The sequence below is a fragment of the Haemorhous mexicanus genome, chromosome 15, assembly GCF_027477595.1.
Source record: "Haemorhous mexicanus isolate bHaeMex1 chromosome 15, bHaeMex1.pri, whole genome shotgun sequence".
Classification (NCBI taxonomy): Eukaryota; Metazoa; Chordata; class Aves; order Passeriformes; family Fringillidae; genus Haemorhous; species Haemorhous mexicanus.
In genome coordinates, this window is record NC_082355.1 from 4,646,953 (window position 1) to 4,662,273 (window position 15,321).

At 45.9% G+C, this 15,321-nt stretch overlaps 2 protein-coding genes across 2 annotated transcripts in view; both read left to right on the top strand.

Moving 5' to 3' along the window:
• Nucleotide 1: 1 nt before the first annotated feature.
• Nucleotides 2-7,581, top strand: SOX30 (SRY-box transcription factor 30). Its single transcript, XM_059860227.1, has 5 exons — nucleotides 2-842; nucleotides 2,015-2,254; nucleotides 3,501-3,674; nucleotides 4,781-5,258; nucleotides 7,150-7,581. Exons 1-5 carry the CDS (start codon nucleotides 236-238, stop codon nucleotides 7,517-7,519), a joined length of 1,869 nt encoding a protein of 622 aa, XP_059716210.1. The 5' UTR covers nucleotides 2-235; the 3' UTR covers nucleotides 7,520-7,581.
• A 4,641-nt stretch (nucleotides 7,582-12,222) lies between these two features.
• Nucleotides 12,223-15,321, top strand: part of ADAM19 (ADAM metallopeptidase domain 19) — a 32,556-nt gene continuing 29,457 nt past the window's right edge. Inside the window, exons 1-2 of the mRNA XM_059860303.1 lie at nucleotides 12,223-12,321; nucleotides 12,566-12,645. Coding sequence (XP_059716286.1) covers nucleotides 12,261-12,321; nucleotides 12,566-12,645 — 141 coding nt within the window. The 5' untranslated portion in view covers nucleotides 12,223-12,260. The remainder of the gene's footprint in view (nucleotides 12,322-12,565; nucleotides 12,646-15,321) is intronic.

Genomic DNA, 15,321 nt, shown 5'->3' on the forward strand with positions numbered 1-15,321 from the left:
GCGGAGCCGTGCGCCCCGGTCCGAGCGCGCCGAGCAACGAGCACGGGATGGGCGGTCGGGGCGGCCCCACCGGTGGGCGCGGGACGGGGGGACAACGCGACCGAGCCGGCGGGGCTGGGGCTCGGTGCGCGCCCCGCGGTTGGTGCGGGATGCGGGTTCGGTGCGCGCCGGCGGCGCGGGGCCGCGGGGAGCGTTGGCGCAACGGTGGCGGCGGCCGAGGAGCGGCAGCGGAGCGATGGAGCGCAGGGTCAGGCACTGCCGCTTCCGCGCCCGGGCGAGCCCCGCCTCGCCCCCCAGGCACAGGGAGGTCATGGGCCCTCTCGGAGGGCTGCGCGTCCAAGTGCAGGAGCACCCGAGCCGGCCCGGGCACAGCGAAGGAGCGGCCAAGAAGAGCAGGTGCATCTCGACTCCGGCGACGGTTGAGAAAGAGGCCCGGAGTACTGTCAGAAGAGAAAGGGACCAGGAAAGGGGCAGCGGTGACCGCCAGAACGAGGAGAAGGTCCTGGAGCAAACGGGGAATAAGTCCTGGAGAAGAGCTGCCGTCCAAACGGAGCGACCCAGCGTGACCTACGAGGCCCGCCCAGTGAAGGTGGAGAAGAGCGATGCCCCGGCTGGATCCCTGTGCGAGCTTGGGAACCCTGCTCAAGATCAGAATATCCCGGTCTTGTTTCAGTCCTTACCTCCCAGGTCCCACGTACAGCTCCAAGGCCCTCTTCCCTCGCAGCTGATGCATGTGACTCCAGTGCCGGTAAAACAAGTGCCAGTTCAATTGCAGCCTCTATTGCAGCGACCAAAGATTGAAACAAAAAACGTTCCCCTCACAGTCCTGCCCTCGGATTCAGGTATTATGGTCAGAGAGCTTGCAGGGTGACTTGTTATCAGGCAGGAGAACACAAGTGGAAAGGTCATGTTAGGAAACCATTCCTTTGCAAAGGCTGGGTTTAGCACGACTCTTGCACAGTGTAAGACACATAAGCACGGGAGCACAGAGTTGTTTTGTTGTGGTTTGTTACAATCAAGGCAGTTTTGTCACATTCTTCCCTGTCTGGGCGAAACCTCTTAGGACAGCGTTCAGAATTACACTGAGTTGTGATTGCACTTTTAAGGTCTGGACTCTGCTTGATTTTTAAAACTATAAAGTAGTCATATATCTCTCTGAAAAACTCTGGACCTGTTAAATGAAGAGCATTTTGAAACATCTATATTAGAAACTTTTAATATCTAGACATTCAAAATTAATTATTTAAGTAAAGTCTTAAAGATTTTTCCCTTTATCAGTGATGTGAAAGAGTTAATTTTTAAACCTTTTCCCTGAGGAAATTGCTTGCTCAGGGATCACTTTTAAGGGGCCTGTGGATTCATCATGTTGCCAGCTCAATTTAAATGCTGCCTGTGTTTACAAAGAGCCAAAGGCAAGTATCATGTAACAATCATTTGGGAACACATGTTCCTCCAACAAAACGAGTGTCCAAATCCAAAAAAATGAAAAAAAATTTAAAAAAAACCAACCAAAAAACCAAAAACCAAAACCCAAGCAGAAACTCAAAACAGCAACAACTGTGATTGAGAAGGCAGGGACTGCACAGGTGTGGGACTAAGCAGCCTCCCCATCCTTAATCCTAGTCCCTGCATCCTTAGGGCTTTGGTTACATAGGTCTGGTGGCGATAATAAATTTGTGGTGGTGTGGTCTGTGCTGTACAATGATTAATTTGTAAATTCATAAGAAAACAAGCCTACTGAAATCCAAACTAGTGTGTTAGCAGGCCCCGTTTATTTCCTTCTTTTTTTTTTTTTTTTTTAATTATACATAACAAAAGGTAACTGATTCCTTGTGCAGTGACTCAGCAAAGGGCAGTGGAGGATTTTGTCAGAACTGCTCTTCAAATGTGCACTGAGTTTCATCTGTTCCAAAGCTCTGGTGATGCTGTTACCAAATACCCTGTGGGTGTGATATTGAGTGTGACCTGCTGTATTCCCTGGAAGGTGATGATCTTTCCCTCCCTTGTTGCACAGGGATGCCAGACACTCCCTTCAGCAAGACCAAGAGTGGCCGTGTGAAGCGTCCCATGAACGCATTCATGGTGTGGGCCCGGATCCACAGGGCTGCTGTGGCCAAAGCCAACCCAGGGGCCAACAACGCAGAGATCAGCGTCCAGCTGGGCCTGGAGTGGAGCAAACTCACTGAAGAGCAGAAGCAGCCCTATTATGAGGAAGCTAACAAAATAAAACTGAGGCACAGGGAGGAATTTCCTGGTAAACATCTTCGTTATTTACCTGAATGCTTTAGAAGTGCAGGGCTTTTGGGAAAATCGATCTCATGCATTATGGCAATCAACAGAGATAGAAAAAAAAATACAGATATTTCAAGTACATAATCCTTCTGTGTGCTTGAAACAATGAATTTTTTAAAGCATCCAAAATGCTGGTGCTTAGAACACTGCAGCTGCAGCAGCTTTATTGAATGCTTTAATAGTCTAATGGCCAGAGACTGAGTTTGTGTGGACTGCTGCATCAGTCCTTGCTCCAGAAACAGCTGCCCAGGTGGCCTGTGGTGACACATGTGTCCATTTCTTAAAAGCAGGAAAGGGAAATGTCACAGGAAGCACAAATAGCATTGTATTCTGTGGGATTCTCAAACATGTAGACTTGAGTTTCCCACATAATGGTGTGGAAAATGTTTCTCAGCCTTTTGTCAAGTGTTTAAGTTTGTACCCTTAATAATTTCATTTATCCAGAAGATAAGAGAATGTAAAACACTTTTAAAAAGCTGTTGAGATACAAGGTGTTGTGATCCTTTCTCTCTCTGTTGTCATAATGCTGCTTGTTCATGATCCTGCCTAATCTGTCATAAACAAAGAGCATCACTCTCCCTCTCTCCTTGCAGCTTTCAAAAAAAGAAGAAAAAAAGGTGTTTCTTTAAAGTTGCATTAAGAGTTAACCTGTGTAAGAAACCAAACAGCTCTGTAAATTCATGAAATATTCTTATGTCTGTTAGTGTTTGGTTAATGTTGTCAGGCGAAGGCAAACCTGCTCTTCCACAATCTATCCAGGGTTCCCAGTGGATCATATTTTCTATTATGTCTTGTAACCTGCAGATATGCGTGAGACTTAAGGGGTTAAAGAAACCATGAGATAAAACCACATTTTGGGTAGCCATGGTTTTCCTCCACACTGAATGCCCACAGTGCAGTGAGTGTCATCTTCTCCTTAATGTGGTTTCTTCTGGAGCTGAGCCACATCTCTCCCCAGTGTTTGGTAGATTTTTGTCTTACAAACAGCTACTTGGTAACTTCTAAACAATACCCAAATATTTCTATTTAATTTCCATCTCCAATAAAATTCCCCATTTCTAGCTCACCAAGTGGAGCATTGCCATTGCCTAAAGGAGCAGGTTTTGCACTTGTCTTATCAGATCTTTCAGAATTATAGCATAGCTTTAGATAAGTAATGAAACCATCCAAAATAATGGATGTCTGCATCTTTTTTTCATCTCTGACAGGTTGGGTTTATCAGCCAAACAAAAAGAAGTGCTCTCCACCACCTGGCTCTGCTGCATTTTCAGGCACTTCCCAGAGTGCCATCACTACAAATCCAGCTGGCACCCTTCCCTTCTCATCACCTACTTACTCTTTTGTCAACTCCAGTGTTAAGAACAGTATTGGACTTCCAGTCTGTGAGTTTTCAGTAGTGAATTATTTTAAAAATTGAGAATTTACCTGTTCCAGTAGTGACCGGGCAAGGGGGAATAGCTTCAAACCAAAAGAAAGTAGGCTTAGATTAGATATTGGGGAGAAACTTTGCTATGAGTGTGGTGAGGCCCTGGCACAGGTTGCCCAGAGAAGGTGTGATTATTTACCAACATTTCTTTCTACTTGAGATGTTAAGCTACAGCTGCTGCTTTCCCTCATTTGGTCTCCACCTCACAGCCTGGAAGGATCCTTCTTTTTTACAAAAACTCCACAATGGCAGTGAGAGCCCCCAGACCAGTGTAAGAGCTGATCTGCATATTCCTTAGAGGAAGACCTCTGGCTCTGTCAGTGCATGGATAGTGGATTTCAACAGCAAATAGCTCAGATCCAGGCAATGGCATTTTCCTCTAAATATCCTGGAAAGGGCTGTTTTCTTTGCAATGAGACAAGAAAATGAAATTCCTGATTATGCTGCGTGGGAATACTTGGAGATATTAAAACAAAAGAATACTCAGCTTTGTTCTGATGAAGTTAGTGATGTCTGAAAAATGCTATGCAGTGTGTTTTGAAATCTTTCCCTATAAAGGCAGCCCTGTTGATGAGGTGTGATTTGAAAGTGTACATTGAGGTTTGTGCTCTGCAAAACATTTCAAAGTAAAATTGTCTAGTGTGTACATTCATTGATGAAATAAGGAAACATATTGGGGATTAGGGTGTTTTAGACTCCTCAGCACACGGATTTGTTATAAATTAGGCTCACTTCACATCAGTAGACTTGTGAGGTCTTCTGAGCTGGAGGCACACTCCAACCCATTGTGGGGCCTTACTAGGACAAGACAGACCTCACCAGACCAATGGATCCACATCAGCCACTTCCTTCCTCGTGTGGGTTTCTGTGCAATGAAGCTTTAACTTGTGGGCTCCAAACCCATCTCTCAGAATGGTGTCACATTAGATGCATGACATGAGTTGCTGGGAAATTTCAGGGGGAATTATTGTGACTGTACCCAGAAATGCTGTGGTTTTCTATGATGCTGTTTATCAGAAGTCTCTGTTCATGTCTGATAAGTCACTGTTTTGTTTCCTGAAGGTGAGTCTCCCGCCATCCGTCTGCCGGCTTCTTCCATCCAGCACGCTGTGCCCATGACCCTTTTCCAGACCACGGCTGCAAGCACCACATCAGTGGCTGTTGCAGTTCCAACCCTGCCCCTGCGCCCTGTAGTTTCATCACAGCACTTTGCTGAGCCTGCTCAGACAGAAGCTTTTGTATCACCTGGGCTCAATTTCTCCCTGAAGAGACCTGCACCTGTTTTCGCTGAGAGCTTCAGCAACAGAAACCCGAGTAACATCAGCAGCACTAGTGGCAGGTTTTCTGTCTCTAACAGTGAGATCCCAGGGATTTCTGTTTTTCCCAGAGGCATAGCTCTTCCCCAGGCTACCCCTTTTATTCCCTCACCTGCCTATGTGTCTGCTCCCATTGGACAACCAGCCGGTTTGTTTGGAGGAACTCCTCAGTTTCCATTTTGCCACCCTTCCTTTATACCTGGACCTCGCTGTTTCCCATCAAGGTAATGAAACTGTTTCAATACCAGTAAGAAAAGAATGCTGAAAGGCACAGAATGTTTTGACTTGCAGACAGCAGGTGGAGCATTGAGAGGGAAAGGAGCTCTTACCTTCCTGTAGCTGCTGTGTGCTGGGAACCCCTGGCCTCAGCCTGCTCGTAATACGTGCCCAGTTACTGAAGGCTCCATAGAATTATTGCAATTGTAATTGGCACCCCCAAGGCCATGGAAAACAGAAGTATCTCCTTTCCACTTTATGGGTCTAAGTGCAGTTGTTTTCAGCAGAAGAGCATTAGGTAGAGATAATGTAAATATAGTTTGAAAATGGTCAGATAAAATTGAAGTGGGTGTGTCCTGGAGGTGTCTCCTGGGTACACTATGATTGCCATAAGTGGTAATATTCCTGAAACCCAGCCTGGTGGGAAGTTGTCTGCAGAATTCCTGTGTAAGTAGTAATTCCTAGTTCTTCCTTTTCAGTCAGTCAGAGATTCCCTAATCAAGGAATTTCCAAGCAGACACATGTAGTGTCCCATGGGTGCTTGCGGGCTGAGCATGCACAGAAAGCACCAGTGCCCTGGTGCAGGTGGGCAGCTCAAACACCAGACATCTGATCCTTATTCCTTACAGGGCAACATTTTGCTTTCATGACTGTGCAGTAGCAAATGTAACAAATTATTATGATTATTAGATTTAAATTTTGCCTGTTAATGCACTGTTTATTCTCACTAGCAGCAGCAAGCAATACGTTCCTGTGGCAATGAGACCACTGGGTCTTTAATTAGGGCTAGTGATGACCCATCAAACTCAGAACAACTTCATGAGCTGACAAGTACAGTACAAGATATTTCTATTTTTGAGGTCCTTTAAGGAAACACAGAACACATATTCCCAAAATTGCTAAAAATGATCTTTGCTCAACCCTTGTCTGAAATGAGACAGTTTTGTGAGGCTTCTGAAAGAGTTCTTGTAGCATAAAAGACTGTTCTGATTTCACACATTAATGGACTTCTTAAGTCCATTAATGCCAGCTGAATGCCAGCTTTTCTAATGGCAGGGTTTTTCTAATACAGTGATTTATGAGTTCTCTTTCCTATAAACTCATTTCTTGCATGCAAGAGTCATGATTTCTGAACTGAAAGTGCAGATGTATGCACTAAAAATTTAAATATTAGATTGGAATGATGATTAGTCCCCTTGAAACCTTAATATTGTATCAATGTCTTTACAATGCCTGCACTGTGGAGCTCTATTACTTCTTTACATATTTTTGTTTTCTTCACAAGGTAGTGAATTTCTCTAAAACACTGTAAATTACAATCATTGTGTCTTTCTGCACCTGAATAAAAGTTCAGGCATCTGCCACTGGAGGAATACAGTTCCATTTGACAGAGTAACTTCCTGCGATTTACTATGTGGTTGCTTTTTAAACATTTATTACTGTGCATTCTTTAAATATTAACATTGACAACCACATATTGGGCACAAGGACTCCCTGTCCTGTTTGATAACAGTGGAGCAGATGTAAGATCTCATGAAAAATTACAAATAAGAGCGTTTTACCCCAGGTCTGTCACAAAATTTGGCATACAGAAATTACCCAAACTGACTTTTGATGCTTTTTAAAATTAATCTGAGTATGTTGGTTAACTCACTGCATGCTGGTTTATCTATGGTATTATTTGATTGCTAAATAAAATGGGGTTTATTTTTGTTCTCAGAGCCACCTCGTGTGTGCTGAGCTACTGAACTTCTCTTGTGATGGCCCTAGTGCTGAAATTAGGCATGGTTTTAAATTTGTATGTTTTAGAAAACAGGATAAGCTGAGTAGCACAGAACAGGAGTGTCATTGTGCAGCCCTGCATTTCTGAAAGCCAAGCTTGAATCTCTTCCCTTGCAGCACATTCCCACTCAGAGCTCCGTTTGGCTACGGGAATTTCTCCAGCTCAGTGCCTCAGTGCTTTGGCTTTTATGAGGAGAGGAACCAGAGGCAGGAGGTGATATTTTCCACTCTGGATGAAGACTATCGTTTCAGGGCATACTCAGAAGAGAGGCTCTGTGAGAACCAGCGTGTCTGTGGGAGCCCTGAAGTCGTGTCCTGTCAGAGCACCTGCAGCGAGGAGCGAGTTCTGAGCCCCCTGCCACAGCTGGACGTGGAAGTGGTAGAGGAGGTTTTGCCATCCCCCCCATCTACTCCCTCCAGCACTTATATTGTCAATGTAACTGACAGTGATGAGGAAGAGGAAGTAAAGTTTTTTCAAGTGTTGTAATTTTTAAAACTTATTATAATCCGGAGAAATATTATAGAATGGGAAATAAATGTTTTCCTCAACACCACCTTTTCAGTCAGTGTGTTCAATGGGAAACCCAGGTGGCTTTAGTAAGTTGCACAGGTCATTTTGAAGAGTCTGATGAGCTGTTTGTATAAGAGGAAAGTCTTATAAATAGCAGAAAATGCCTGTTCATTTCTAAATTCTCACTGAAAGCTGATCTGGCCTGTAGGAATGCATGTGGCCAAATGCACAAATTCCTCCTCAAATATGTTTCAAACAGCTGTTTGTGAAATTATTCTCTAGATCTAAGTTCCCTTTTCTCCCATCTTTCTTTTTATACCCTGTGGAGTAGGATATCAGACATATTTCAATGCACCAGAATCTAGAATGGTACACAACTGTTGTGACTTATTCTACCAAGCCCAGAGAAAGGGAAGAGTGGTTTAACATATCCTGGATATACTAATGGGAAACTACCCGTGAGAGTGATCCCTTCTTCCCTCCCAGCTAGAGCTGATGTCCTGGAGTGCTTGTTAGGGATTTGTGTCTGCAGCTCTGTGTCACTGCAGCCAGCCCTCAGCTGAGCTCTCTTGAAGAGAGAGCTAATGTCTTGTCTATAGCAGAAGTGAAAGTTACACAAACAACCCACTCAAACCTGGCTTCCTCTGCATCATCCCTCAGCACGTCTGGCAGCTCTGCAGCTGGGAAAATGTGGTAGAAGAGGTTTTAGTTCCCATGTATAGGTGATTTTCAGCTCACTCACAAATTTTCCCATAATGCAAATTCCTGAAATGCCAATTATCTGTGCCAAGTGCTGTTACTTCTCCTCCTGAAATGTGGGAAGTGGCCAGTGTTGGCAGGGCCAGTGCCCTGGAGGCTGTGTGCCCTCCTGCCAGCCTTCATGGCAGTGCAGAGGGTAACTGGGACATAAGAGGGACATGTTACACTCTCTTAAAATTATTTTCCTCCTTATTGTTTACCTTAATCTAAACACAAAACCACCTTGTGTTCTTGAAAAAGAGATGAAGATTTTCTGTACAAAGTTTGTTTTCCTCCTGCTACTGTCAAAATCTAAAGACACTCGGTGCTTCCCAGTGCATCACTGCTATCCATTTACAGAGACAACTTTCTTCTCCAAAATTACTGGACAGTTTTACAGGTTGGATGTTATTAAAAACCCTTGTGCTGTTATGTCTGTTTCCCTTTTCTTATTAGAATTAACTATTTCAGTGTAATTACTGATGTGTTGGAGAAGGTTGCAGGCAGCACAGAGAGGATTATAATTGTTTCATATGTGGAAATAGAGTTAAAAGTTGTGTCTGCAAACATAATCATCTTCAAGTTCACTTGCCTGTAGGAATGAAGCAAAAGTCATAGCAGAAAGTGTCAGCAGTGACCCACCCTTTAAAAGAAGCACAGGGAGTGCTTTGATACCCTTTTGCTATCAGCACATCAGGACAAGCCCTTGTCTAGCTCCTGATCATCTTACAGCGCTTCTCCCTCTTTGGCAGGACAGCTGCTCCAGGGCCCTTCCAAATATTCCTGCTGTCCTACATGGGTGGTGGAAAAGCAGAGCTGAACAGAATATTCTGGGTCAGCTGAAGCTGCTCTCAACTGTCAAGACACTGGATAAAGGAGTTAATTCTTGAATCTCCAGTTTCCTTCACAGGTTCACAGCCTCCGTCCTTTGATCGTTTCAAATGATCTGAACCAGAAGAATGTTCTGTAAAATGGGAGATTTCACATTCCACTCGAGTCAGCCAAAGTTGTAACATTTCTCTCATCAGTGAGAGTGTCTGTAATGCAGAGGTTAGGCAGGACAGCCCTCTCCCTTCTCCTGCTAAGACTTTCATTCTGGGTAAAGTTTCCTTCAGTGTCAGCAGGAGTCTTCTCAGAGCACTTTGTTCCACAGCCTTTCCTAAGAGAGAGTTCACATGAAGTATTACTGGGCTGTGGTACACCTCAGTCATTCTCTGCTCAAGTCTGGTCCTTGAACAGGCATTTTCCTCTCCCTGGGTCCATTTCTTTCTGGGTGCCTAATTCCTGATTTACTATGAACATAAAGGGAGAATCCTCATCTTATGCACTCCAGCTAACAACAATAGCATTAAATCATCTTGAAAATTGTCAAGCAAGTGCAGAACCCCCTCTGCAAAAGCTCTGGCATCAGCTTTGCCCTGGGGAGGGTGAAACACCTCACCCTTGCTCGGGTGCTGCACAGAGGCTGCTGCTCCATGCCTTGGCCACAGGGATGTAACAGATGAGGGAACAAAGCAGATCTGAAATTCCCAGCTGATACTCTTTATCAGACAGTTTGGATCCTGGAGGAAATGAGTCTGAGCCTGTGTAATTCTTAGATAACCAGAAGTCTGACCTTGTTCTGTGAAATCCACAAATGACCCACTGACTTTGGGGAAGAGATTTTGAAGAGGTGGGCAAAGGCAGGATCTGACTCACCCTGTGCCAGAAGCAACATTACAGCACCTGAACACTGTTGATAAGGCTAAAATACCCTGAATTTCTCCATGCAACAATGTCTCAGTAATGTAAATGATATATTTTATATATATATATTAACCTATATATAACCACTGCACAGTCTGTTGTTATATTTTTATACAGGGACTTTCTGGTGGTTTTCAAGTGAGATATCCGTTCTCATATTACCAAGATCCAAAGGTAAAAATATCACTATATAACAAATGCAAATATTACACATATTTTATTTTTATGATACTTGAATGCTGGAAACAATCACAAGGAGATGGTTGTTGGCCTAAATATTTTAATAATCTTAACATAAGGCTCATTTTATTCCTTTTTGTGCTTTTTTTGAGCTGATCTTATTTTAGAGAAATACATGGAGCAGTCCCTGTGAAGATTTATGCTACTGAGAAGATGTGTGACAATCTTTTAGTACAAGCATACATGTTCCTCATCAAAGTGGGTTTTTTTTCCTTTGGGTAGGCAGAAATTTTATGCAGGGATGAAAGCATGGTAGCTAAATTTGTGTCTAAATTTGGCTTGCATTTTTACTTATTTATAATATAGACATGCACAATAGTGCCATTGTTTTCTTCTATATTACAGGCAGCTATAAATAAGTAGGGGAATTCACAGGGAAAAAACCATCAAGATTTCCCTTGAGGATATTCCATATGATTAGAAAAGAGCTGAAATTTTGCCCTGTATTTTTTGCTATTTGAAACAAGAGGGTTTAGTTGTGCCATGAAAATTCATGACCTCTCTATGGGTCAGTTAAAATGTCACTTATAGCCTCTCACCCTGATTATCCCCTCTAGGTGTCCCTGCAGTGCCTGACTTTCCTCTGCCAGGGTGATACCAGGAATAAACTGACCTTCACAAGATCAGAGAGATTCAGTTTGTGAGGTGCTGGGGGACAAAGGGGACATCTGTGAGATATAAACCAAAATGGTATCTGCAAAAAGGAACAGTCACCTTTCCTTTGGGCAGCCCTGGCAGGAGCCTGCAAAAACCTTCCGTATAAAAGATATTAGATTTTTCAATAGCATAAATAATCCTCTGGACAAGAGATAAAATCATTACTGTTATCTGGCAAACCTTCATTTTGAAGGGAGTATTCACTTCCTACCAGCCTGATTTACTTATACACCCTGCACTTATAACCTCTCCTCATGCAAATTGTCCCCATTTCTCATTTCCCTGGTGGTTCACCTACACAGACACTTGAAGTATAGAGATGAATGAAAAGGGCTGAATGGGAAATGCAGATCAATGTCTGTCTGAAGAGTGTGGCTAAATAATGGCTCTTGAGAGGGGCTGCAGCTGAGCTGGGAGTCACACACTGACGCAGGGAGGGCAGCTGCTCTCTGTGGGCTCAGCGTGTGCAAGGAGCTCCCACAGCACCACGGAGTCCCCCAGTGTTTGCAGCTGGTAACCTCAGCGTGGCCCCGCTAACCTGGGCTCTCCTGTCCTGGTGTGACACGGGCTCATTCAGCAGTCGTGCAGCCCCCCAGGTGCTCAGCTCCCTGAAGGGCAGAGGCCCAGCAAAGAGGTGATGTGTGGACTTCAAGCCTTGGCTCAGCCCTGAAGGATGCAGGAGAAGACAGGGATGGTGGCTGGATATCCCTGAAGGGCAGCACCAGGAACACGAGCTCTGGATGTTCCCCAGTCTTTCCTCAAGCCTGGCCCTCCCATCGACCATAAGGGGAGAGAGGCAGAGAACATCCTTTTGTTTCTGTCCTTTTATACAGGCACATAAAAATTTATCCTGTATCCTTTCAACTGTCCAGGAGTAATGTATTTCCCAGGAATGGAGAAATTTAGGATGTCTCTGGAACAACGGGATCAGCTATGATAAGGTTGCACATATGTTGTATGATAAATACAGCAAACAAATAAATAAACAGCTCTTGAGCTCCTTCCTTCCCCCAGCTCTCCCCTTTTTCCTAGCTTTGGAAGCACAATGGATTTCCGTGCTGGCGAAGGCGCTGGAGGGGAGGTTTTGCAGAGGGAGCCCCAGGGAGGTGCTCGGGTTTCCCCCTGCCCCGGAGCGGGGACAGAGCCCAGCGCAGCCGCGCCCCGCGGGGCAGAGCCCCTGGACCACCGGGAGTATCCCGGGATGTGCGGAGGGAGAGCAAGAGAGGAGGGGGCTGCGGGGCGGACCCGGAGCCCGGGTGCGGTGGGAGGGGACAGGCGGCGCCGGGCGGGTTTATAGGGCGGCGGCGGCGGCGGAGAGCGGTCCCTGCCCGGAGCCATGCGGGGCCGGGGGCTGCTCTGCGGCATCGCCCTCTCGCTGCTGCTGCGGCCGCCGCCCCGTGAGTGCGGGGTGCCCGGTCCGAGTGCGGGATGCCCGGCCCGGAGCTGTACGGCAGAGCTCCGGCTGCGGAGCGCCCGGGGGAGGGAGGATGGATGGATGGGTGGGTGGATGGGTTGGGGGATCCTCCTGCTTTTCCTACAACCAGCGCAGAGCTCCCTCTCCTCTCCCGCCCCGGTTTCGTGCTGCCTGGCCCCGCGGTGCGGAGGGGCCGGGATGCTGAGCCGCTCCTCTTGTCTCCGCAGCCGCGGCCGCTGAGGTGCGGCCCCAGGCCGAGGTGGTGGTGCCGCGCTGGGCAGCCCCGGGTGGCCCCGGCAGCCCCAAGGTAGGTCGCGTCCAGCGCTTGGTCCCTGTTTTGTTCGCAGCCCTACCTTTGCGGGGCACGGGGGTGTCGCGGGTAGCAGAACACCTGGCGATGCGCGGTTTGGGTTTGCTAAGCTGTGGGGATGAGCGAGGAGCTGCCATAGCTCCTGCAGATCGCAGGAAAGGCTGTGTGAGCTGGGAACTGCATTTCCCCTGTCCTCTGCTATGCCTTAAAGCCTCGCTCTGCGAAAGGGGAGAGGAGCAATACCATCGGTGGCATTTAGGGAACGGCTGGATAGAAGAATCTGCTGTAGGAGAAGATAAGCCCAGAAAGCCATCTGAGTCCTGGACTGCATCAAATTAACCAGCAGGTCAAGGGAGAGGATTCTGTCCCTGTACTCTGGTCAGGTGAGACCCCACCTACAGAGCTGTGTCTGGGATCCCCAGCACAGGAACGATATGGACCTGTTGGAGCCAGGCCAGGGCTGGGCACTGAAGATGCTCCAAGGGCTGTATCACCTCTCCTATGAAGACAGACGGAGAGAGCTGGGGTTGTTCATGCTGAAGAACTCTGGAAAGACCTTGTAGCATCTTTGAGTACCTAAAAGAGCTACAAGAGATTTAGAGAAGGACTTTTTACAAGGGTGTGGAGTGACAGAACAAGGGAGAATGGCTTTAAGCTGAAAAACGGCAGGTTTAGATTGGGTATTTGGCAGAAATTTTTGACTGTGAGGTGATGAGGCACTGGGAGAGGTTGCCCAGGGAAGCTGTGCATGCACCATCCCTGGATGTGTGCAAGGCCAGGCTGGATGGGGCTCGGAGCCATCTTTCCTAGTGGAAGGTGTTCCAGCCCAATGGCATGGGGATGAAACAAGATGGTCTTTAAGATTCCTTCCAGCCCAAACCATTCTCTGGTTCTGTGAATCCCAGCTGGGAGGGTGCTTCACTAGGCAAGAAAAGCCAGCCAGCAGCTCGGGTGGGTTTGGCTGTGTCTCAGGCACTGTGTGTCAATACAGATCTCACCCCTGCTGCTGTTCCATGGGTGGAAGAAGGGATGTCTCAACAGCTTCCAGACCCTGACAATCACTGAGGTCCAGATAACATCAAACACAAAACACAGTTCCCTTTCCCAGGCTTGGTGTTGCAATTGAGAAGTAATTGCAGTTGTGAGATTGAGAGAAAGAGGAAAGTCCACAGGGTGTTTTTACATTGTGAACCAGAAAAAAAGGGAAGCTCAGCATTATGGAGACATGCCATTTTTCTTGAGTATAGTGGTGTTACTTGGGAATTTATTAATGGGTCTTTCCCATATTATGAGACTTTCTAAAACTTATCTTTGTGTCCTATTACACACAAAAAAACCTACAATTACTCTCTCTTGATATTAGTTCTTTTTAAAATGCCCTTGTGATACTGCCTGCAGGTTTTGGTTCTGTAATTGATAGTGATGCAAATACATCTGGAGAACATTTCCCCTCATATAAATTTGCTGGGTCTCAGGGGTCACACTTGGTTTGTTTCAGGCAAGTTCTCATTGGCTCTGAAATGAGTGTTAGCAAAGCTTATATACAGCTGGGATGTTTCATTTACACAGCAATTGATGGACTGAAGCAGTGAGATTGCTGAAGGACGAGGGAGGGTGATATTAGCAATAATGATGTTAGCACAACCTTTGTGAAGAGATTTTACGGTGATGGAGACCCTCAACTATGGGCAAGGCAGCCTTACAGTGCTTTCATGTTAGTGAGTGAAGCACAGACCTACCCTCAGTTGAATTGTGCACCTGTGATTTAGTAAAAGAAGCTCTGCCTGTTGCAATTATCCCTTTTTGTATATCCTAAATGTATTAATTTGCTTTGCATCATCTGCGTGGGCCTGATGCCACATCCTGGAAACTGCAGGAAGGATGAGCAAAACCAGAATATGAGCAGGGAGCTGATGAAAAGAGATATCTGTATTTGCTGAAATGGCAAGTGAGCATGTCTCTGGGCTGAGAGAACATCCCATTCAGTCAACCTTGCTTTCTTTCACTTTCAATATTTTGCTCCTCAAAGTCTCTTTCAACACTGATTTAGAAAATACTCTGGGTTAATAATTTCACCAATCCTCATGATTTCTCTTTTCTTCCAGCTGAATGAAGTGCACTGTTATATTAATTTGAGCTATTTCTCTTCTGGGGAATTTGTTCATCCATTTTCTCCGTGAGAAAGCATTCAGACTTGGAAACCCCAAGCTGTCTTTATGTAGTGCTTTTACTTTGAGGGAGGTAAAACTGCAGACCCCAGAGCCTCTTCTAGTTGCTCCTCTAAAATCTCATTCTATGCTTTAAAACTCAGGAATTTTTTTTTTTTTTGGGGGGGTGAGGGTTAAAGAATGCATTTGCCATTGCACTAAGAAATTGGGGTGCATTCTGTTCAAACCAGCAGGCCCTGGGGAGGGCTGAAATTCTGTCTGTGCAATGGCTGGAGTGTGGAGGCATCCAAGGGTCCCTGTTCCCTGCCTTTCACTGGCACTTTCTGTGGGTAAAGGAATGAAGTGAGAATCTCTGGAAGAGGCATGATTCCTCTCGTCCTGAAATAGGCTCCTAAAAATGTCTTTCTGCTGGGACAACAAAGGAAGCTTTGGTTAACTGGCTCAGATATTTGACTCTTCAGTCTCTGGGGCAAGCTGGGATGTCCTGGGATGTTGTGCTGAGCAC

Bases quoted from the DNA above. Each gene is read 5' to 3' on its own strand.
- SOX30 (XM_059860227.1), top strand. From the start codon at position 236: ATGGAGCGCAGGGTCAGGCACTGCCGCTTCCGCGCCCGGGCGAGCCCC. The intron at 843-2,014 runs GTATTATGGTCA...CTTGTTGCACAG, and splicing joins AGTCCTGCCCTCGGATTCAG to GGATGCCAGACACTCCCTTC. The intron at 5,259-7,149 runs GTAATGAAACTG...CTTCCCTTGCAG, and splicing joins CCTCGCTGTTTCCCATCAAG to CACATTCCCACTCAGAGCTC.